General features: G+C 41.7%; 2 protein-coding genes across 5 annotated transcripts in view; one reads left to right on the top strand and one right to left on the bottom strand.

Moving 5' to 3' along the window:
• Nucleotides 1-3,728, bottom strand: part of vav3a (vav 3 guanine nucleotide exchange factor a) — an 87,969-nt gene extending 84,241 nt beyond the window's left edge. For all 3 annotated transcript variants that reach the window (XR_012988012.1, XR_012988013.1, XM_076290184.1), the window contains exon 1: nt 3,406-3,728. Coding sequence is in view for 1 of the 3 variants with exons in the window: in XM_076290184.1 (XP_076146299.1) it covers nt 3,406-3,612 (207 nt within the window). In the remaining 2 variants the exon portion in view is untranslated. The remainder of the gene's footprint in view (nt 1-3,405) is intronic.
• A 42-nt stretch (nt 3,729-3,770) lies between these two features.
• LOC143130907 (crystallin J1C-like) lies at nt 3,771-13,631 on the top strand. Of its 2 annotated transcripts, XM_076290185.1 has the most exons (12): nt 3,771-3,857; nt 5,322-5,445; nt 7,150-7,242; nt 7,582-7,648; nt 8,083-8,262; nt 8,362-8,460; nt 8,874-8,966; nt 9,533-9,689; nt 10,355-10,470; nt 11,015-11,092; nt 11,637-11,776; nt 13,124-13,631. In XM_076290185.1, the coding sequence occupies exons 4-12, from the start codon at nt 7,582-7,584 to the stop codon at nt 13,223-13,225; spliced, it is 1,032 nt and encodes a 343-aa protein (XP_076146300.1). In that variant the 5' UTR covers nt 3,771-3,857; nt 5,322-5,445; nt 7,150-7,242; the 3' UTR covers nt 13,226-13,631. The 2 variants fall into 2 exon arrangements, with proteins under 2 accessions (XP_076146300.1, XP_076146301.1); XM_076290186.1 differs by lacking the exon at nt 7,150-7,242.
• Nucleotides 13,632-24,605: the final 10,974 nt, after the last annotated feature.

Here is a 24,605-nt window from a genome sequence, read left to right as displayed (position 1 = left end):
CCCCACACTAACCCCGCTCTGCTGGACCAAGATATCACACAGCACTGTATGGGCTCCCCTCTCCTTTCACCTCAGCATGTGTGTGTGTGTGTGTGTGTGTGTGTGTGTGTGTGTGTGTGTGTGTGTGTGTGTGTGTGTGTGTGTTTGTGTGTGCAGGTGAGTGTGTGTGTGTGTGTGTGTGTGTGTGTGTGTGTGTGTGTTTGTGTGTGTAGAATTAGAGAGAGCACTGAGCTTCCTGAAGTGGGCTTGAGCAACTCTAACCGTCTATACAAGAACTTTGCTTTTGAAATCGCACACATTAAAGCACATTAACGCCTATTAATTTGTTTACATGAGTAATTAAGACTTCTTAAGATTAATTAGTCACAAAACACACTAAACACACTAACTACAAATAATTTGTGTTATGCGAGGATGAATGCCTGATGGATGGTAAACTAATTGAGCTGAATATCCCTTCACTGAACAAATGAACGCAATGGCCTTCACACTCAAAACAAGCCAAGAAGTGTCATCCCTCTACACTTATTCACTACACATTTATTTACATTTTAAATATAGTTCCTGCAGATCCTTCCGTGGCAAAGCTGATATATAGGTCAGGTGTTTTTTTCTCCTCTTCTCTTGCTGGTAACTTCTGTTGCCTGTAACAGTTGCACCTGTTGCCGTTTCCTTTCACTCAAAAGTTCTCTGCCACAACCCCATGAGACGTGATGAGAAGCACGAGAAAGCAAAGTTGAAAAACGACAGATTTCATTCATTTCAAATGTACCCCAGTGGCACATCTACAAAAAAAAACTATAGTGAACTGAGTGAAAAACTACAAAGACACAAAATATTTCTGCAATGGGGAACAGCTTTCCAATGACAACGAAAAAAGTGAACAATGCAAAATGACACATCCTTTAACTTTTTCAGATTATTTTTAGGCCCAGAACGCGGCGCCCTATTTCGTCACTGTGACACTTCCTAAATATATCACGAGCATGCCACAATGTGGGAGTTAGGATCATGGGTGCTCCAGTGACGCGTCGGCCACAGATTCACACCAACGGTGAAGACACCCGGATAAATCATCAACCCGGGGACGGCCCTTTGTGCTTTAATTACGCGCTGAACGCCACCACCAGGGCCCCATTATGCTCTGTGGAGGTGCTGGGATGGGACAGGGACTGGGATAAGGGGGGGGGGGGGGAGCAACCCCTGCTAGGGCAGTAAGGGGTGGGGATGGGGAGGGTGGGGGTGGGGATGGGGAGGGTGGCTCCTCACTGCCTTTGTCTGCGGCCGTCCCCTGGGTCGCTGGCCGCCTGCGTCCCATGTGTGGAAATGAGCTGGTGATAAACTAGCTGCCACGCTTTTCATGAATTATTCACCCTCGCCAGCCGCTACCCCCTCAGTTATGGAAATTTCACCTTCCGTACCGCAAAGTTGTTGGACGTCTCTCGGTCTATTGTGTGTGTGTGTGTGTGTGTGTGTGTGTGTGTGTGTGTGTGTGTGTGTGTGTGTGTGTGTGTGTGTGTGCGCGCGTGCATGTGCGTGTGTGTGTGTGTGTGCATACATGAATTAGTGTGTATGCATGCATGTGGTGTGAGTGTGTATGTGTGTGTGCCTTTGTTGGGTAATGACACTGAGCTTAATAGACACCCTCAACAGAGTATTTGAATGCGTATGATTTCCATCTAGAGACAGCACAAAAAAAGTGGTCTCTACAGAATTGCCGTTTTTTCAAAATTCTTTTCATATTGTAATTGGAAGATTAAAGATAATGTTTTATTAATATTTCTGAACGTATTAGCATTGTTAATTCATTAAATGATGACTAATACTATCTGACACCAACATAAACGGAGGCCTCTTGAAACTGCTTGGTCGTGTCGTCTTCAGTAGCCTAAGGCCTTTGGAGCTTATCCTGTCACTGGCTCCAGGCCATGGATGAGCCTCTTATTCCCACACTGGAAACTACATGTTCCACTCTGAATGTAGCGTTACACTTTCCTGTTTGTTTTTGAACCACTGTACACACACACACACACACACACACATATACATTCAGTACACACGCATTTGTCATTGTTGTGCTTGTTGCCTGTCGAGCATTTCCAGATATACACAACGAGGGAGTGTGTCCATCAATTCCAAACAGGGGCCAAAGCCATAAAAATGCCAATACCAATAAGCATTTTATTCTCCACATACACTCCACTTGAGTGGTGGTCAGAGTCCGTTAAAAACAACACTACAAAACTTAATTACAGTGCCAAAAGGCAATCCTATTGACCCCGGGATGGCTTTTAAAACTGTTTAGACCTTTCTAAATCATTTTTTATCAAGAGGGACTGATAGAGGGCATGTGTGGATCTATGCGTGTCAGTACTCAGTTCAAAGGGACTGTCACAACACATCATGCCTTCTGAAATAAAAGATAAAAGTAGTCTCTCTCTCTCTCTCTCTCTCTCTCTCTCTCTCTGTATGTATGTACATGTATATATATATATATATCTATCTTAGAACTGAACTACTGGCTTTTTATATGGTTGGTCAAGGGTCATTCAGAATATCTGTCCCCAATGATTTTTCAGTGCACACCGTCTGAACAGATTTGGTCCAGTATGAAAAAGGAATGTAACCTGGTCCAGACCTGCAGCAGATGGTATTTGAAAAAATGACGAGAGAGAAACGTGGCAGCGGCCTCTGCTTTCAATAAGTGAGTACCCCGCTGACACTAAAGAAAAGAGCTCTTGCCCACAAATATATATGACAGAGGTGTCTCCCCTCTCCAATATCAACCCCTATTATTTAAGACTAGGGTGTTTCTAAAAGAAAGGCTTTGATAATCTAAACAATCTTTACTAACAAAGGTGTCATGATATGTACATGTGTAGGGTAGGCTACATATTTCTTAAATGGGCCTGTCTCTACATTTTTTCCAGTTTGAATTGTGTTCAGTTTCAAGTCTATTTCTTAATAAAAACAGTAGCCTATATTCTTTCTTTTTTTGCTATGTGTGTCTTATCAATATACTGCAGGGTCTCTAATACTTTCGAACTCTTTAGTAGATTCAGTGATATAGAATATAAAATATTTGTCGGCAGCCTTCAGGCTTCTACCCCGACCTTAGTCTACTTGGACCCCATCACCTATAGAGGGCAGAATTCATCCTGAATGCAGATAACGGTACAGTTTCTTGGTGACAGAATTCCTAGACCAACACATTACAAGGACCAAATGATAGGTCGACTATGATTTTAAAGAGAAACCCATGCGTCATTTTCGACAGTTTAGGTAACTTTTACACTGTTGCGCATGTTTTAAAACGCAAACCGAATGGATAGTGTAGGACATCCGTAACCATGGTTATGTTGGTTCAGTTATGCGCTGAAGACTTGAATTGAAAACATTTCTTACCTGTGACATCTGTGGCCTTAGGTTGATCTCCTTCAAGTTGATGGACTGCGGTCTCAGATTGTTGAGAAGCTGACACAGAAGAACACCATCCCGGAGTGTTTGGGCGAGATCGAACACCTGGGCAGACTCCCATGTTACCCGGTGGGTCGGCGGAAGCACCTTGCAGTTGATCAACCAAGACGCGCATTGCCTCCAGTACTCCATCATATTTCGCAAAGAAAGTGGTTAGTCTTTTAGCTATTTGTTTTGTCTGAACTGTCAATCTGTGTTGAGATAAATTATGCTAATGACAGGTTCCTCTGTTTTGCAGCTCACGCTGTGAGAGAAACTCGGAAGCAAGCTTTGTATCCACTCCCCGTTTTAACATCGCAGAAAAGCACGCGTTTTCATCGATAAATGTTGCTTCAGTCACTGATGACGGAGACGTTCCGAGAAAACCACAAGCTATCCTGGTACGTTCTCCCTCCTCTCTGTCTCTTTCGCTCTCTCTCTCTCTCTCTCTCTCTCTCTCTCTTTCTCGCTCGCTCTCCCTCTCTCTGTCGATCGTAAACCTCCCCTCCCCTCCTATACTGCTGGTGCGTTAGGTCTGTCCTCCGTTGTCTTCCGCCTGCCACTCAAATGTTCTGTGTAGATTACGATATGGCCACTGTGTCGCCGTGTATAGCCTAGGCTACTGCATGCTTCTAGACCAGTGGCGTGGAAAAGCAGTAAATGTGCAGTTGGACGTGTGAAAGTAGCCTACTAAATCATTTGAAGTCTATGAACACTCAGGCTATCTGTAAACGCTTAATGTGTTGTGCTATTATCAGTTCTTCAAATAAAACCAGGTTACAAATTGTACACTTGGCGGTAGATGTAGACTTATAGATAGGTAGACTATACATCATGTTTTGATTGCGTTTTTGCAAACAAACGTAATCATTAGCTACATGTGATCGTTTATCCATTTTTGCTTTTAAGTAGTTATTGGAGGAAAGACCACTGTGGTTATTGTTGTTTGTGGAGAAGGTCAAAGTCTAATGTTTTGCATCTGATCTCTCACTAAACTGCACTGGTTATGGCCCAGTGAGTTCACAACTGATGTGACAGCCAGAGTGGAGAGAGCAAGCCTGCTGCTCTCTTATTTTCCAGGGCGAAACAGCAGAGCTCACTGTCATGGATATCCTGTTTCTGATGCTGTTCCTGTCAAAGACAACTATGGGAGACTGTCAAAACATTACAGGCAGCGCCTATCTCTTCCTGCTGAATCATCCTCTAGCAAAGTGAAGTGCAAAATGCCAGCATATATCTTATTCTGAAAGAAAATGTACAGTGGATGCAGAATTTCTTCCAGAATCCTATAATGGTGCAAATGCACATGACATGGCACAAGGGCAATCAATTACGCCAGACAAGTGATACACCAGATATGGAATGTTTATGGAATGCGCCCCTCTCTACTAGGTACCATCTCAAATAGTTTGTGTGGGAGGAAACTGCAGTACCTGGTAGTCCTCTGCTGAGGTTATACTTTGGCATTCACCATGGTAAGGGGAGAATATGAAATATTGCTGAGAATATCATTTGCCTTTGGAGTATGCCATATAAATTGTTGCGTAATGGGCCTCACTGAAGAGAGGGCTAATGGAAATCGAGATCAAAAGAGGAAGATTTTGAGTGAAGTGTAACAGAAGAAGGAAGGGCGAGGAGAGAGAATAAACTGCCCAAACGAGATGGGGGCAGAGTGGACCTGTGGGCAGCCAGCTTGCCATGATGTTTTGAACAGAATATGCAAGGGTGAGCGTGGCCAGTGTCCAGACACTGCCACCCTGCCCACAGATCTGAGTTCTTCTCCCTCTCTCTCCCCCCCTCTCTCTCTCCTCTCTCTCTCTTTCGCTCTCCCTCTCTCTCTCTCTTTCTCTCTTTCTCTCTCTCAGGAACCAGAGATGAGGAAAGAGAGAAGCCGAGTGTACAGAAGATGGGATGAAAAGGGGATCTGCCTCTCTCAAATGATCGACTTCACTTCCTCCACTGACACAGACAGCTCTGTGAGAGACGCAGGTGAGGGGGACAGCTGTCATAATAATGTGCCCACAACAGCTGATTTGACTACCTGAGTAATTTAAAGCCTGTAATACACAACCAGACCATGGTGCACGGTCACTGCACAACCCCAGTACTGTGACATTCCACAATGCCAGGCTGTGTACAAGAACTGACCGGTACGGCAGGGTTTTTGCAAGGTGCCGGAACATCAGGCAATGTCCTCAACCGCCCTATTTGGCATGTCTCCCCTGACAGCGTAATGTGTCAACCGCATAGGAAGGAAGTGAAGAGCACCACTCTCAGTGTGCGCAAGGGTCAGCATCGAACTCGGCTTCCCTCCACGGACGCTATTTTCGAGCCTTGGCACACGGCGGCCGACTCCCACTGGGCAACCAGATGATCAAAGCCCTCTTGCGTTCGAAAGTGCCAAGAGCCACAGTCTGTGCTGCATTGCCAGCATTCCGCCGTCCACAATCTCTGTCACGCCACTGCGGCGTGCGTGCAATTTATGCCAGTGGCCATTCTGACCATGGCAATCCAACGTGGTGACAGGGCCTGATATCTTTACACTCTTCTTGCAAAATAAGGCCATTCGATACACATCATATCATATTCACAGATCTTGTTCACACTTTTGAATGTAAATTGTTAGTATTTTCATTCATTTGCAGCCTCCTAACAAAGGCTGCTCTTGCTCCTTAGCTGTTTTATTTTAATTCATTACAGCCCCAAGGTGACATCTGGCTCCACTCTCAATAGAGATATTCCCAACATGGGTGCAGTAGCCTAGTACTCGAGTTATCCTAAAAGCTTCATTTATGGTGCATTAACGATTTAAATCACATTTTGGGCTGTAAAAGCAAAGATGTTTAAGCTGGTATCATGATACAATGGATTTGTGCTAATCCTCCCTCTGGAGGTATTGATCTGGAGGGTGAAATAAGCCTACCCTGTATCCAGATTCAGCTCCTCGTTTTGGGTCTGGAGTGGGTGGGAGAATCAATATGGCAGGAGACCCAGGAGTGGATCATTTGTGAACAGCAGCGGGTATCAGCATGGCCACTGTGACAACAGGCCTAGGAGGGGGCTTGGGTCTGGGGGTGGTGGGGGGGGGGGGGTGACTGTGAGGAGATAACAGAGAGCAGTGGGCTGCCGACAAGCAGGCAGACGGGGAGAAAGAGAGAACCCACAAAGAGGGCAAAACTGCTCGAGTTGCAGATGATTCATTTCATTTCCTAAATCTAATTTCCTATGTCGCCATTATAAAAAAAGTTTGTGTTCAGGAGAACAGTATGTTTTAAATGTATTACTTATGAATGCTGTCTATTGACAAGGGAGGATATACCATAACTGCCCATAACACTTCAAAGTTAACCATTAAAAGGAAAATGAGAGTGAACTAGAATGAATATAAAAAGTAAAAGCTAAAAATGTTGTGAAATAGATAAATAACTTGTGTATCTTACTTGCAACCTACATTGAAATATTACCCCCTAAATGCATATTCAAAAAGTCAACTGTACTCCTTTGTATATCATGACTGTTTATAACATTAGAGACAGTTATACAACACTTCGCCAGCTGTATTATGACAGGATCGTGTTGAAGGCAGTTTGTTATGAAATCTCAAGGGTGTGTCAGCTTAGTGTAGCGTTAAGATGATTGGGTTTTAGGAAGAAAGGGGTGTCCAGTTGTGATGCCGGTTATCTCATTCCTCAGGCACTCAAAGTCACAAAATTTTTAAAGTAAACACCACAACTGTGACTACGACACATTTACAACTGTCAGGCTCTTGAGTCAGGTCGTCAAAAGGTAGGCGTCACTATGGGTAATTTATGTTGAACATAAACATGTGTACAAATACATATACTGTATAACATTAAATTAATATAAAAACATTTAAAGGTGAAATATGTTTTTGGCATCCAAATCAAACATGTGAGCTTTAATGAGAGAAAATAGCTACTTTAACATTACTATTATTTAACATGACGCAAAGAATCAAGGGAAAGTTTATATTTTTTCATTTATACTGTAGGACTGAATGCAATTTTATGTACATTTAAAAACTTCACATTTTACCTTTAAACCTTTTTATGTGTAGCTATTCTGAGGACAGTGTGCATGTTAAGGGTCTTTGTAATGTTTCAGATGGCCTTGACACTTGCTGACAGAGCAGTTGGAGCCATCCTTGGAGCTGCAGTTGCTGATGCAGCAGGTATTGAACAAATGTGGTCTTTTTCAGATGCAAATTATTTGAGGACTGCTGTCACATTTTGTTTTAAATGCCATATTAGAGTCCCTCTCCTCTCTTGTTCTCCATTCAGCAGTAGCTAGTCAGGGTCTTATCAGTCCTTGTCATCTGTTCACACAACCTCTACGGACTATTGATAAGTATTAGACATTTGGAGTGTTCTTATGTAACTGTAGTTTTGTAACTTCCTGAAATAATACAGTATTAAACACATAATTGCAAATTTCTTCAGATAATGACTGCAGTCAGCCTCTAACTGTCTAGACTGTAGAGGATCATCTAGAGGTCACCTCCCAGTCTTCCAATAGTGAAAAAGTCCCACTCCTTTGCTAAGGATACGGGGAAATTCTTTTTCCAGTCATGAACTTCCTCGTTTCCTTGTTTGTTTTCCGATGCAGCTCAGCCACTTCACTGGAATTACAGGCCAGAGAGGCTGAAGGCTCTCCTCGATGAGCTGGAGCCATGTCCAGAGTTTCGCCCTGAGTCGGCCAACCCTTTTTACCTCAGGAAGACCGGAGAGCAGTCATGCTATGGAGACCAGGCCTACGTGTTGCTTGAGTCCCTGAGCGAATGTGGGGGTAAAGGGTCTCATTCATAGCTTCTGAAAATCATTTTTGGCCATACATATGGTATATGAACTAAAGTAAAGTACCCTCCTCATTTCCAAACTACTGTAGGTTTAAATGTGGAAGACCTGACAAAGCGTATGTACAAGTTTTTTGGCCCAGGGACAGTGTACGACCTCCCACTCAACAACCCCTACCGACCCAAAGGAGGTGAGTGTTTGAACGGGTAATCTGAACTACCTTTTGGAAAAGTTGCTCCTGGATCCCAGAGGCCGAGGGACAGGAGATGAGCCGAGCGCAGGCACTTGACATCTGATCCCGCGGTGGGGTGCTCTGGCCCCTGCTGTCTGGTCAGCACAACAACTAGTCTGCTCTCCCAGCATGCTCTGTGCTGTTGTCTCTTTCTGAATGACAAAAGTAGATGGCCCCTGTGGTGCTGCATATTAATAGCAATCATATCACGTACGTATGTGTGTGTGTGTGTGTGTATGTGTGTGTGTGTGTGTGTGTGTGTGTGTGTGTGTGTGTGTCTGCGTGTGTGTGTGTGTGTGTGTGTGTGCCATACATCCTAATTAATGAAAGTGAAAATGACTGCCTGTGTTGCGTCTGTGTTTGTACTCTAGGTCCAAGGGCTATCCTTCCTATTCCAGGACCCTGGAGGAATGGAAGCCTCAAAGCCTTCATGAGGAATGTAGACTCAGGGAAAGAAGCAAGTGGTAATGAAAATAATCATTATTCTGATGAAATAGTATAACCAAAAATGTCTGTGTGGAGATATACAGAAGAATTATGCGATATATAAAAAATAATGATACAAACACCCAGATTCAGATATAAAAACTCAGGAAGTCATTCAAGAGCTCTAAGATCTTCAGCACTGATAATTGTAAAAGTAGCACACTTTGAAAATTAGGAGACACCAAGCCTAGAGGCCATTTTAACAAGCTCTAATTATAAACTGTGAAATCCTGCTGCTCATAGTAAATGTATTTGTCTTCTATGCTCCAGTCTGAAGGATTTTTTTTTTTAACTGAGCTAAATTCATTGCTAATGAAGCGTTTTCAGAAGCAAACATCAACATCAGTTATATGAAGTCCTCTACTGCCACCAGGGTTTTAAATATTATTGTATTTCAAATGCCAGTAAAACATTTTTTGGGACTGTACAAACTGGACATTTATATCATTAGTTTAATTTGCTCTATTTTACAGACTGAATGCAGTGTGTTTATCTGAAGTGTACTGAAGCACATGCTCTTCTGTGTTCTCGTTTCTGCTCTCAGGCAGCGAAGAGGACAATCAGATGGACGGCGTGACCAAGCTGGCTCCCGTGGTGGCACTATACGCTGGCAGGCCCGAGATGCTGGAGCAGGTGGAGGCGGCCGTACGTGTCACCCAGGACAACGATGCGTGTGTGGCGGTCACCCTGGCTGCGGCCAGGTACATCATCGTCCAGCATGACCTGAATGCTCCCTTTATGTTGCACGTTGTCAATAATTCACCTGTCTAGTGTGGCAAGTGTGGTTGTACTGTGAAGTGCAAACATGCAATTTAATCTTTTCTTATGAATAAGGGATTTGTGTAGCTTCCTGAAAGTGTGAACATGAGTTTCTGACATCATTGCCATAGGGAAATCTAGCACTTTGCTGGTAATGATTCTGAGCCAAGTCACATGGCTACTGATGAGGTAAAGTTGTTTGTTTTTGATGCTGTAGATACTCAGTAAAACAATCAGCTAATTATCTTTAATACTAGCAATGCAATGATTGTCTTTGCAGGAGATGCAGTTAAAGTCTGCAGTTGATTGAGGTCCCAGAATTGAACTGCCATTTTTAGCAATGTTACATGTTTGTTGGATGACAAGTGAGCATCACTGGAATTCCTTCAGCCTTGTTATGGGAATGTGTGTTTGTAAGAGCATCCTGTCTTTGAATAGCCATCACTCAGGAAATTATGTTGTATTCATGCTGGGGTTATTCTGTCGAGAATTTCTTATTTTCTATAATTTGTCAGTTGTGATCCTTGGTGATGACTAGTTTTACCATACAGTGGGTATTGGACATTTATATTTATATATTATTTGCTGTCCTGTTTATTTCTCACAGGTTCCTGGAGCATTATATCCTGAATGGCCCTGACCCCAAAGCATTGGATGTTGTTTTGGAGCAGCTGAATGATCGAAACAGAAAGAACCCACAGGATCTAGATAAAGCTGTTGCAGGTACGAGAACAGAAAGAACCCACAGGATCTAGATAAAGCTATTTCAGGTACAAGAACAGAAAGAACCCACAGGATCTAGATAAAGCTATTTCAGGTACAAGAACAGAAAGAACCCACAGGATCTAGATAAAGCTATTTCAGGTACAAGAACAGAAAGAACCCACAGGATCTAGATAAAGCTGTTGCAGGTATACAGCAGTCTGGGCACTCGAGCTGTTCGTCTGTGATGTTTACAAACCTGTTCTTGATGGAGACTAATGTCTAAAACTACTGTCATCGCCATAAATTCTGGACTTCTGAATTGACCCTGTACTGCACTTATGGGTTAATACAGACCCCTCTTCCCCTGTGATTTGGGCATAAGTGGAACAATTACTTAATATTTTATGCCATGGCAGAAGAGGCAGGAAAGTACAGGAAATGCAGTCTCTGCTCTTGCTTTTATGGTCCACGTGGAAAGCGTTAGGAACATTAAACGACAGCAGAAAGTCTCACCTCTCTCTCTCTCTCTCTCTCTCTCTCTCTCTCCCTTTCATCACCGCAGCACACATCCATCAGGTCAAGCAGAATCTGGCCAAGACTACCCAGGAGCTGATCCCCGTGGTGTTCTCAAACACATGAGGTAGGCCTAATCACCAGCTCCCCGCGCCGGCCACAGCAGGGGCCGGTCTGTTCTTTCTGGCGCAGTGTCATTATTGTCAGCGCAGGGGCTACGAGCTCAGTTCCGGGAGAAGGGGCTCTCGCCTTTGATCCCTCGATTAATGAATCAGCCATTATACCTGCCCCCCTGTCCCCCAAAGAGAGGAGCGGCGCCGAAATCTGTGCTTTTCTGTTTATTGTCAGGAAGTGCCCATGAGGGAATTTATAGGCCTGCTCCCTCGTCTAAGCAAGGATAATACACTGTCTGATTATAACATTTTACTTTTGACAGGAGAAAGTACTTATATTTTGTGAGTTACATCAGTACAATGGTAGCATGTTTTTTTTATTCTAAAACATTGTATTAATATATGTTTCCCGTCCTTTGAAAGGAACTCTAGATATACACATTTTATCTGCAGCTTGTATGATCCAACACAGGATTCTGGGGTTTCAGTAAATAGGTTGTGGGGCATCTGTGCTTTTTAGTGCTGGCTCCTCTCTCACATACACACCCTCTCCACTAGGTTTGCCAGGTGCATTCCAGGGCGCACTGCATGGAGTTCTGACCTCCAGCCAGCTGGACGAGGCTGTCCGGACCACCATGCGGTGTGGGGGATGCACCTGCAGCCGTTCCTCCTTCATCGGAGCTTGTTTTGGGGCTCAGGTAGGGAAGGACTTTGCCTTTATTCTCCCACGCTTGCACTTTTGCTGTCCCCCCTTGGCTTGGTTGGCAAAATGGGTTTGAGAGTAATGACTAGAGGGCACAAGCATCATAAAACACATCACATCAACGGCACATGGTGTTTTCCTCAGTGGCAGGCAAAGACCATGTGCAATTACCAAAAGAATTACAGAAAATTACCTTAATAAGGTCCTGTTTGTAGCACCACCATGGGTATTCAGCTGGTAGTGCAAGGCAGATTGAAAACTGGTAAATCTGTCCTCACATAGCACAAGCCACAGTGAGCGAGACAGTGTATTAAGCTGAGTATAGTTAAACTCCTGGCCTTTTTTATATTTACTATGTACATAACTTGGGTGATATATATCACACTTATCTGGACTTGCAATGGTGAGAATGTATTTTCTTTGGCCAGAGGCGGACAGAGTACACAGCTTCATTACTTGAGTAAAAGTACAGATACCCTTTGCTAAATTTGACTAGTACAAGTAAAAGTACAACAGTCAGATGTCTACTTAAGTAAAAGTACTAAAGTACTTATTTTTAAAAGTACTTGAGTATCAAGAGTACAAGAGTAGCCTACATTTTCTAAATATTGCATTACTACTGCCACAGTGCTTTCATTTACAGAAACGTCCTACATGGAGTTATGAAAAATTGTAATGTTAATACCTTGGAGAATATAAAAGGAATTGAAAGTAAAATCAAGTCATTTTCATCTTTTTACCATGTTGCCAGGGATGGGCAGTATTTCTAATACATGTATTTAAAATATGTATTTAAAATACAAAATACTATTTTTTAATTGAAACACTTGTAGCGAAAACTATCATTAACTTGAAATTGAAATAGTCTGGCGAGGTGGAGCCACAGGTTGGCACATTCCCGGGATGGACCTGCTGCGTCTTCATCCATTGTTTCGTCCATGGTTTCATCTCTTATCTAAATCTGACCATAGAGTTGACTTTGGCGGAAAGCTGAAGGTGATTGCTGATAGGCTATCCCAATCAGTGGCGCTTGCACAATCCAATCACGTTTGAGAGGGAAACAACCAGAGCCGGACAGTAACGGAGTACAGACTTACAATTTTCTGAACAAGTTACAAGTACTGTACTCAAGTAAATGTACTCCGTTACTGTCCGGCTCTGTCTTTGGCTCTATAATGCATAAGTATAAAAGATCCTCTGTGTGTATATAGCCACCCCTGACTGTTTTATTGCTTTGAGGCCCATTGTTCAAGCCCCTTTAATGGGTCTGACCTTGGATCCATTGGGCTGGAGCTCATCACCTGCCCTGGCATCATCTGTTCTGCCTTTGTGTGCTTTACAGATGGGCCCTGAGGGGATCCCGGAGTCTTGGAGGAGCAGGACCCTCAGGTATCCAGTCCTGCTAGAGCTGGCAACCAAAGTCGTAAGCCTGCGGGAGCCTTAAACTTGTGGCTCATAGTGTTATTTTCCTTCGTGGTCTGCTGCAAAAACATGTTATGGATTTTGCTTGAGTGTTAAATAAGTAGAGAAATCACATTACATAATGATATTAGCAGAAGGCCAGGATCAACCTATAATTAGGTTTTTCTAGTTTCCAATGGGCCTCTGTAACACAGTAGCACTGCAACACAACAGCCCATGAGAGTTTTGTCTTAAAGTCTTGATGGATAAAACTTGATCCCCCTTGTTTGGTTTCATGTGCAATGTGTTCATAAGAGTGATTTCACATGTGGTAGTGCCAGTCCACAATAATACATGTCTTTGACTTTGATCTGGAGGAGGTATGTTTTATGTATTTTGGCTCAGAATACAGTGTGTGTAAAACTAATAAAATCTACATTAAAAAAACACTTTGAGGGTGCCTTAATCATGTCTGTCCATTTGTTTCTCTGAATACGGGAAGCCTGAGTAAGCAGTATATTTAAGTAACCTCTAGTGGGGTTACTGGTGCTCAAGGTTTGTATTAAGTTGAAGAACAGAAACGTTTTGCTAAGGGGGAAGTGGATTTCAACACGTTTGAATGTTCTTGCTGTTTGGCACATGTTCTGTAGAAGTGAAATAACAGAGCCACGATTTACTGTCTGCAGGCAACCGAGAGGACAACAACTTATCTGCTCCTCAAAGGAGCTGAACTGTTATTTCAAAAGCTAATGTGACTTCCACATTACCATGTTTTCAATGGGTCCTCTGACACTGTCGGATGCTTGACCGAAAACTCGATCTAAAATTCTGCACCGTCAGAGCAAAAACCAAACCCTGCTGTCTGCGATGCCAGGGTAAATGACATGGCACAGTTACTGAGGTCAGCATCTGCAAAATAAGTCATTGGTTTGTGCTGTCATGGCAGAGGGTAGAGCCTTTACAGTATCTGGTATATTCAGTTTCTATGAAGGACCAGTGGTATTAAGTTGCAGTTTGAACAAAGACCCTTCCCATTTGAATCACAGTAAATTATTCAAATTCACCATCAATTCAGCATAAATACTACAGTAATAAGCAATGATATTAATACCTCTCCCTGTTTTGAATGGTATGTATGGATGAAAACATTAAGCATTGATAAAACATTACTAACAACATAAATATTAATGCTTAATTAATGCTTAAATTATTGGTTCACACATGTTAACAAATTAATTAACATATTAGACATGAAGTACATTATAAAATACATTTTTAAATATTTCATCATATTGCTTCATAAATAGACCTACAGTGAAGTGCATGGTCATGTGAATTAATGCAGTATAGTGGTGCGTGAGAGAATCTTCAAGTGTTTACGCATATATTTCAGTGCAGAGGAACACAGATATCGTGTGTTGATAAATGTCAGCAACATGGATCCCAGAGGGGCGAAAGTAGGTCTTCACAGCTTGAGGGGGCCTTGTAGATGTGTGTTCATTAGTAATGAGAACAGTCATCTGATACTGCAGACATTTCCATCCACACAGCAGGTAACAAAGATCCCAAGCAATCCAAGCCAGAAATGTCCTGTTTTCCCCCTCAATTTATTATTTAGAAATGCATTTCAATTACAAGACATTAACAAAAACATTATTTTCCACTGACATTTCTTGCAGAGACGGGTCAATAGAAACAAATGCATAGTAATTGCACCAATTTTAGTGGTCCAATCATATCATTCTAAAGTATATCGATTGATTTGAAAGGGAAATATATTCCATGTGCCAAACTGTTCCATTGCCCTACAACATGATAGTGTATCAAATGTGAGATATTCTACAACAAACTATATCTGTCTGTCTTAAAGTAATGTAAAAGGTTTCTGTTTTGAAATCCATTTACAGAGCAAAGGCATTGAATTGAAATTAATCTGCCATTTTATATCATACTTTCCAAATGCAATCTTCTTTTAATTTTGAGTTTCAATAAAAAATGCATGATACCAATGCAGAAGACATTTCATTCTCCCTGCTTTTAGAACATTCCGGTTCCTGGGAACATTCCTCTCTGCTTTCTACTGGGTCAGAATGGTCCGCATCTCCTAGTGGGCAGATAAGGCCATCTATCTTTGGCAAGTCAAATGCAACTGCTATCTTGGTGCTCCTTCCTCAATTATGGCAGATGCACAGATGAACAAGATTTCAAGACCAAACATAAACAAGCTTGGGTGTAATGGGAAGGAGGGGGGAAGTAGTGACATTAGGCTCTTTGAAAAATGAAAAAGCCCCAATGGAATACAGGAAAGATTCCAAAGGAGAACTACTAACATCTTTCCAGTATGGAACTCTTCACTCATGAATTGCTGAACATGTTTGTTCACTGGTGCACTCAGAGGACTCTAAAGGTGCCGGGGCCTGGACGCATGCCACAGGCAGAGCCTGAATCTCCTCGCTTCTATTCAGGTCTCCAGCCATCGGGATGAAATGGCATATGTGTGTGTGTGTCTGTTTCTGTTTCTGTGTGTGTGTTTGTGTATGAAGGGCTTCAGGTCACTGCACTCTGTGCATAATGAGGATTACTCAGCTGCTGTGAATCACTAGGCCCTCTTTCTACTGTACTGCAAAGCACATCTATTGTATGAAAAGTTTGGGGTCGTTCCAGACCATTGTGTTGAAAACATAGTAGGGAAAAGGGCTGAAAGTCGGGAGCGAGTAGAGTGCAACGTCGGTTTGGATGGAAAATAAGCTACGCTGTTTGTTTTTTGTTTGTATGTTCGTATTTATGCCTGTGAGGTCCAACATGAAGACAGTAGCACCTGCTTACATCATGAAGAGCTTGCAAGAGTAAGCAGAGAAAACAAGAGAGAAAGAGAGAGAGAGAGAGAAGGAAGGAAGGAAGGAAAAGGGAGAGTGCTGGTCAGTTTTTTCATGCCCATTGCCATAAGCCAGGTTTCCTACCTGTTCCAGTGGGGCCGTAAACTTTACCACGGCCTGGGGTGTGATGCCCCAAATGCTCTGTGTTCCCACTTCATCTGTGCGTCTGCAGCCACCCACCCACTCGCACTGTTTACTGGGCTCACAGCTGTGCGCCTCACACACCTGCAATACCCATCTCACAGCACGAGTCTCCCACATATTTGCTGAGTGAGCAGGAGGAGGAGAAGGGACCTCAGATAGAGGTTCAAATATGGTGCTACTGATTTCAGTTTCTGTCCAAGGCTCAACAGGCACTCCCAGGTGGTTTCATGTGCAGCTAACAATTTGTTTGCATGATATGAGATCTACCTTTTCTAACTCTACCCTCAAAATCATGACTGTGCATTATAGTTACATCATAAAAACTTCAGAGGAGGGCAAAATGAGAAACAGACCTCTCAGCAACAATTCCAGATATATGCAGTTTTTTCCAAACAAAGCAGAGGTTCTATGCATCGGATTACATGCTAGATCTTTTCATTTCAAAATTCTCCCAAAGATATAAACAAACACATTAAAATCAAAAAAGAATTTAAAAAAAGAATCACAATACAGGTGTACAGGTTCATTGGAATACTGGAAATGGGGTCCTTAAAATATAATGTTTATGTTAAAAACATATGTCAAGAGCCTATTTATTGACAACTCTCTGTTTAATTGTAATGGTCATTCACTGACAGAGTTGTTGTCACTGCATATATAAGTTGGCTATAGTGTCAACCTATCACAATGATGGGTAGATTGCTACTGTACCGAACAATCTCCGGTGGTAGATCTGTCTTAACTGGGAAAGTGGTTTTGTGAGAGGATGCTGTTGCAACTCAGTATAATTCTAACCAGACGCTAAGGGAACAACAGCTGAAGAGATGCTGCCATCTGGTGTACAAAGAAGGTGTTTTAAAACAATGCATTTCAGAGAGACAATGCTGTCTCGTGACGATGGGTATACCCCAAGCGATCTATTAATCAAACATTGGCTAATAACAATTAACAGAAAACACAATCAGCTGACACTCACTGTCCTTTATTGACCTTTACCTACCTGTCACATTGATTACCAGTTCTATGTCTGAGTACTGAGGATCGTGTGTGTGAAGGTTCAGGACCACCTGAACTCTCTGAGGTACTCCAAGACTGATGCCAGGAACTCCAAAACGGTGAGAAGCACTGATTGACAGGCTAAGTTTGAGATTCAAGGTTAAAATCTGGACACTGCACTAATATTGTTTCTAGAAAGGTGTATGTTATGGATGTACGTTATTTCTGTCAGCGCCAACTTAATAGTTATGATTTTTGTGTAAATTGAGTCATTTTTGTATCTGTTTCTTGACTTACTTTTCTATCCATATCTTGCCCTCTGTATCTCTTTCATTCTCTGGTTCCAGTTACTGCCTAACATGTACCACTTAACAACACCTTGAAATGAAGAGATTGCGGAAGGCCCTTGTATGTCCCGTCCGGTCCAGGACAAACTGCAGTCTATGGCAGGAAAGGTCAGCAGAGTCATGGAAGAACAAAGGTACTTTAAAACCTACCCAAGTCACAGGATTATGAGATAAACTGAGTTCAGGTATATAAAATCTCAACTATATAGTATAAGGGCTTCTGATAACTTAAGTCACAGGAGTTTTCCTAGTTTGAAGCCCTGAAACATTTACTTAACAGTTGGCATATGAATTACTTATTGACCTCTAACTGTTTTTCTTTGTCTCTGTCCCCTATACCTGCTGCAGTCCTGGTGGAAGCAGCGGAGAGTCTCTGCCTTAACTTTTTTGAAGAAACCCAACCTGAGGCAGGAGCTCGTACAAGCCAGCTGCAGTGCCAGCAAAATGGCCATACCAAGGGGCTTTGCCACAGCCACCTTACTGGAACAGTCTGCTGTAGACATCAGGTGGGTTTTGATCAATGGTTCACTACTCTTTTTTCATTACTCTTTTTTTGTCAATTATGTTTATTAGATATTCAATATTACACTTGACAATATACAATAACAGTGTTTGTGCATCTAAGATCATATAACAAAAATAGCAATGCCTCGCCAAAGTTAATAAAAGAACAATGTCTTAAATCTTTACACTTACCCCCTCTATTTTGAGTTTTTGCTCGAAATTGCACACAATGTCCCTGTTTCATACTTTTGAAAGCAGAGGCCTAGTAGATTATTTTGGTACCAATAGATTGACTATGTGATGAGCTGTCAGAGAGTGGCAAAGTGTAGAATGATAGTTTTTTTTTTAGGCGGTTTTGTACATCTCTGCAAATAATCTGCATCTCAAAGTAGATCAATATAGAATGAAATATGAGTACTTTAGACCATTATTTGCCAAGATATGCTCATGCGTTTTGTAAAATGCCCTATATGGAAACTCCCCATAGGACTTTTGGCTAAAATGCATACTGACAATAAAATGCTTACTGTGTGGCATCCCCTTGGTGTAGAAGCATAATCCTGGTCTCAAATGAAAGGTAACACTTTGAGGTTTCTTGTAGACTATTTGGAATGTATGTCAGGGGTTCTGATATAGAATGACTACACAAAATATGGAATGATTACACAAAAGTCTCTATTTTTGCATTGTTTTGTTGGTTCAATGGGTGTGTATGGACTATACATTCTGCACAACGAATATTGGATAAAACAACATGAATGTTCAATAAGGATTTCTGTGAATATTTCAATACCCAATATGCTGCATCTACTTATTGCTAAGGGATACACTGCAGCTAGAATGTAGAGAGGCACTAAAGGTGGAGGGGGGGGGGCATTTTTGATAAAATGTAATTGAGACATAGTAAGATTAATCTGACGTAAAGAATTATACAGATTGTACATGAAAAATGTTGTCATTGTTGATTCCCAAGAGTTCAAGCTTTTAAATGGTAATATTACTATGCTACAAAGCAATATGGTGCATACAATTGATTTAGAATATTGGGGGAGGTGGGGGACTTATGTATGGGTATATCAGAAAGCTTCTCCTTACTTCAATGAGTACGGTGGAGAATTTTAAACCGTATGAGTCTGTGTTTAGCGCAGAGTTCACTGCTACTCTTAAATTATATGTGGATTGATTTTCATCCGCTAAGATAAAATATCCAGGATATAGGCTCTAAAATCATAGGATTAGGGATTCTTAGGTATGGAAGTGAAAGAAGTCATGCTAACAAGATACTTAACAATTGCTTACTATCTTTTTCACTACTTGCACAAAGAACAGAAATAGCCCAGCAAAGATTGAGTTAATATTAAAAATAATATATTAATATTTATTATCAATGTAAATAAATAATTCTTTATTCAGTTCGCTTCCTCCTCTGTTGTGGATTATTTCCTCCAACAACAGAATGTGGGCTGGCTGGACTTGGCCCTCTCTTCTTCTCCAGCTTCTCGGCCTCCTTTCTCTCCTTAGCTTTCTGTCTCTGCTTCTCCTTCAGCTCAGTCTTCTGGACTTTCTCCAGTGCTTTTCTTGTCTTTTCCTCTAACTTCGCCTTCTTTTTCATCGCAGCAGCTCTAAGCTTCTCCTGCTTTTTAAGGGCCTCAGTCATGTGACGCTCCATCTTTTTATCGAACTCCACATCGATCTCTCCCTTGAGCGTCTGATCTTGAACAATGACGTCTTCAATTTGCTTGCGGTTGATGAAACTCTGTGAACAAAAATAATGATGATCAAGTTAATAATCAGGTTAATAATGATCAAGATTATAGCCTAATGTTCTAAGCAGTCATTGTTTAATTGCAGCTTTTTCATGTCAGCTGTGTGTTCAGGTACCTGGAGGCCATCATTGAGGCACGCCCTGTTGTCTTGGAGTTTCCTCCATTGGTCCCTCATCATCCATGTTTGAAAAACCATAGGTGCTCTCTCGGTGCCACTGGCTCCTTGAGTTGACTCACCTGATACCTGAGGAAAACAAGCACAACATTTTCTCAGTTTTCCTCTGTTGTGTAGGATAAAAGTACATATCTTTAGAGGATCAACTAGACTATGTGAAATGTGACATTTCTCACCATCCATTTGTCTGCATGGCTCTTCAGCTCCTGTAGCAACCTTTGCTTCAGGACTGCAGCAGTCAGAGCCATTGATAAGGTGCAGCTCTCCCTTTCTCTGGTCCATCTGTCCCACCTCGCGGACTCTGCAATCATGCGCTCTGTCTCCTTGGCCATCATTTTGTCGTAGTCTTCCTCCTCCTTCATCTCCAGGAGGAACACTGCCCTCTTGTGGTCTTTCTCCAGAGCAACAAGTTTCTTTCTCTCCATCTCAAGCTCCTCAGCCCTTCTGTCCACATCGGACTGCAAGCGTGAGTAGGCGTCGCGGTGCTTCTCCTGTAAATCGCGTTTGCTAGCCTCTCCAGCCGCTTCCATCCTCTCCCTCTCCCTTTGCCACTCCTCCACCTGCGCCTTCCTGGCATGCTCCATCTCCGTGAGATCCTGGAGAAGCTTCTCCAGCGTGGCCTTCAGGATGTTCTCTTTCTCCTGTGCCTCCTCAGTCATGTCAGCGAGAAACAGCTGCAGCTCCTCGGCCCCGGCGGGACTCAGGGTTGCTCTCAGATGCTCGCTAAGTTGATCCATGTAGAAATTGCAGTAATACCAATGCTCTCGTCTCTTTGTGAAATCGTGCTCAGAATGTGTGATACTGAAGAAGTGTGTGGCTTTTTATACCCATCGAACGTTGTTAACATTCTGAATTGGAGTGGAATTTTGAAATGGAGTGGAATTAAGAATACTCGGTGTGTGTGACTGTGTGTTTGTGTAGGCTACGTAATAGTAGCTAGCAAAGATTCTAACTCTAGAATCTTTGGTAGCTAGGCTGCTTGAAAAATGCTTGAAAAATAAAAAATGCATTGACATATGCTGCTTAATGAGGTTTGCACCCTAGTTTGCACCACCATGAAGGCGAGAAACATTTACCACCCAAAGCGACACGTTTGTTAATCTGTTCTCGTTTTGTAAAAGGTTGTCACATAGGCCCAGATAGGCTATATAGACGTTGCATCATTGTGAAGCAGCAAATTAGGAGACCAAGGCTATCTTTATATGGCTCTGGGCTAGTCTACCAAAGACATGTAGCCTACGTTTAGGCCTATCAGTCTGTTTTCGTTTTCAAAAAAACATTGGAGAGTTTATTGTAGCTAATTGAAAATTGTGATTAGGCCTACTATGGAAAGCTGCGCTATTTTACGTGTAACAACGTTACGTAGCCTAATAGGCTAAAAACGAGATGGGAACAGGTCAAAGCTAGTGAGCAAATTACTACTTTGCTCTTATATGAGTTTGCTCATATTTTTCAGGGGGCGGGGGGGTAATTGAAGAGGGGAAATGTGAAGTAAAGGAGTAATGAATCTAATGAGCGTTAAGACATGAGTTAGGGAACAAAAGTGCAGTAGCCAGTCGTCGACAGTGGACAGAAGCCAGATGTATTTTTTAGCCCTGGCTTTTATCAGGAAATAAAACTAGGACTACTGAATGTAATATTACAGTCAGTGAAAAGTACAAATATTAGGCCTACTTAGTTGAAAAATGTGTGCACAATATAGGGCTGTTTCCCCAAAATGAAGTATAACTGAACAAATTAAAAACATTTTAGACCAATAGTGGCAAAATATTGGGCAATTTCCCAGATAGCAAGAGCCTGGCGGACCACTGTCGGTCCATTGGGGGCATAGCTGGCGGTCGGCTGGCATTTTGCTCATCGGTTCTCTGGCGGGTTGCAGACAAATTGCCCAATATTTTGTCACATTAGTCTAAAATCTTTTTCGTTTTTTCAGTTACACTCCATATATCCTTTTATTAACTTTTCTTAATATTCATGACAAGTTACATTTAAAAAATGTATGCCACCGGCGGCATAGGCCTAGGGGGGGGGGGGGGGGGGGGGGCAGTGAAGTGAAGCTCAGTCTTTCCTCACGCACACACACACGCACACACAGGGTGCGATTTGTGTAAAAAGCAGAGGGGGGGATGATTTTGAATACGTTTGTAGAGTTTGGAGAGTAAAGTTATAGGGCAACTTGAAGTTTTATGAAAATCATTTACGAACCAGAACATAAAGACCATGAAGCTTCTATTTCTTGCAGCTGTTAAAACACCCGCTAGATAGTTTAAATACCCACCAACATTCGTTTTTGCAGTACAGATTATTTCTAAAAGTTATTTGTCTACTACTGGCTGATTTATCAAACGAGTGCTTTCTCATTCGTCCTCCGCAAACTACAGGTGTTTCGGTAGAGAGCCATTGAATAAGCGATGCCAAGCCATTTCTGTAACACTTTTTGTGACATTCAGCAAATATCTCCTCATTTAAGTTCCTTCGGACAATAGGCCTATGTTCTACTACTCTACGTGCAGTTGTCCTCCATCTCAGTTGCATCCGTTTTCTAATTTTGAAGGTTGTAAAACATTATTATGCTTCACTGAATCCTTCTCGTTTTCTTTCATTTGTCCAGCTAACTTTTCCATTGAACCTAGCCATTTATGATGGATTACACACTCGACATTCTGAAATGTCCTGCACGATCAAGGCCAAATTGAGTTATCACGCAGCCACTGTGTCAGCAGCATCAGTGCTGACTGTGACGGTGCGTTTCTGATGTCAGATTATTATGTAGGCTAGCCTACTAGACTGTTCTCACGTTGCAGCGCTTTACTTATATTAAGTGGCATTAATCAATATGAGGGGCAGAGGGGGATAAATGTTGTCCCCCCCGACGATAAAAATAATTTAGCAGAGGTAGGGATAGGAAAACCAGAGGGGGGGAAATCCTCACCATCCCCCCCTACAAATCGCACCCTGCGCGCACACACACACACACACTCACTAACTCACACACACGACACAATCCCTCTGTGCACCATGACGTACGTGTCTTGATGTCCATGAGCGGTACTCTGGATTTGAGAGTGCAGTGTTGAATGTGCTTTATCCCACTAACCTGTTCCTGCAGTCGGAGCACATGAACAGGCGAGCGCAGCCCCTGCTGCACCACGACTCCCAGGATATATATATATATATATATATATATATAATATTCTTATCTTATCTCATAGTTTTTATGATATCAAAAATATTTGAACTGGAGTTGTGTTGCTTATGGCAGCCATTTAGATTAGATTAGGTTAAAATGTATTGTCATTTAGCAGAATACAGGTAGGCTACAGAGCCAATGAAATACAGATGACATCCGACCAGAAGTGCAAAAGAAGCATTACATAACGAAGTGCAGGTTGAGTATATTATTCTGTGCAGTTAGGCCTATGTAGACGATTGAGCTTAATTATGTACAACAGTGTATAGTTAGATAAATGGGCATTTCTCAGATTTCGGGCCTATTTGGGTTACTGAAATTTTGAAAAATAAAATTCAAAATTTTACTAATTGGTATGCATCAAATTATTAGTCATTTTGATAGGAGTAACCTTGTGAGCTTGGTTGAGACCACAATATAAGGGAATTTATGATTTTTTGTCATTTTTCAGGTAAATGTCATTACCATCACATCATGTAATATGTACATTTTAAAGATGAAATGGTCAATCAATGATCAATCAATGATCAATTATGGTTTCACATGAAGTCTATTTTTATCTTGAACTTATTAGAATTGTTGAATATTACTTACAACATGAATTATAGTCGTTTAAGTATCTTATTTTTTGATTTTTTCACTCGACCCTGGCTTGGAATTTCATTTATTTGAAATAAATGCCATATATCATATCTGTTTTCATCCAGTGGCAATTTAGACTGTCCAACATTGTCAAAAATATCTAATTAATGTCATTTATTGTAATTTATACATAATCTATTGGCAAAAATATGCATGGTGATGGTGATGACATTGCAGTTCTGGTAATGACATTTGTTGCGGTGATGACAAATCACTGATCGTAATCTATTGCAATTAAATGTTTATAATTTAGAAACCCAAGTTGAACTGACTTTGTGAAAAAAAAAACTTATTTCTTTTAAAAAGAGTACTTTAAATGTATCTGCAAAAATGTCATCACCAACACAGTCGTCATTACCACTACATTTCAAGCTATAATGTGCTGGTAATGACTGTGCTGGTGATGACATTTATACCGAAAAACTACCCTGAGAAGCAAAAATGATCACCATGCAAGTGTAGCTAGCTTTCTACATGTAATGTACATCATTTAAACTATTAAAGTCATTTTAAAATTTCAGGAATATTCAAAAATACAGAAATACAATGCGTATGGTAATGACACATAATAAGTGTACATGCCCAAAACGAGGGATAAAGAGTAGATTTTCTTATGTTTCTGGACATCAAGGCATCAATCTTTCTGCTTGACACCCATGTATTCCACTGTGATAATAGGTGACCATGGTTACCAAATATTTTTTTGATGAAAAAACAGTAGCAAAGTGCCTTTATGTAGAGTGTGCTGGTAATGACGGCTAAACCATGGGACAGGTAAACATT

This window comes from Alosa pseudoharengus, unplaced genomic scaffold (genome assembly GCF_046254945.1).
Source record: "Alosa pseudoharengus isolate Yale_2024_CS ecotype anadromous, Long Island Sound unplaced genomic scaffold, YU_APseudo_1.1 YU_APseudo_1.1_scf_18, whole genome shotgun sequence".
In the NCBI taxonomy this organism is placed as follows: Eukaryota; Metazoa; Chordata; class Actinopteri; order Clupeiformes; family Clupeidae; genus Alosa; species Alosa pseudoharengus.
This window is presented reverse-complemented; position numbering and strand designations above follow the sequence as displayed.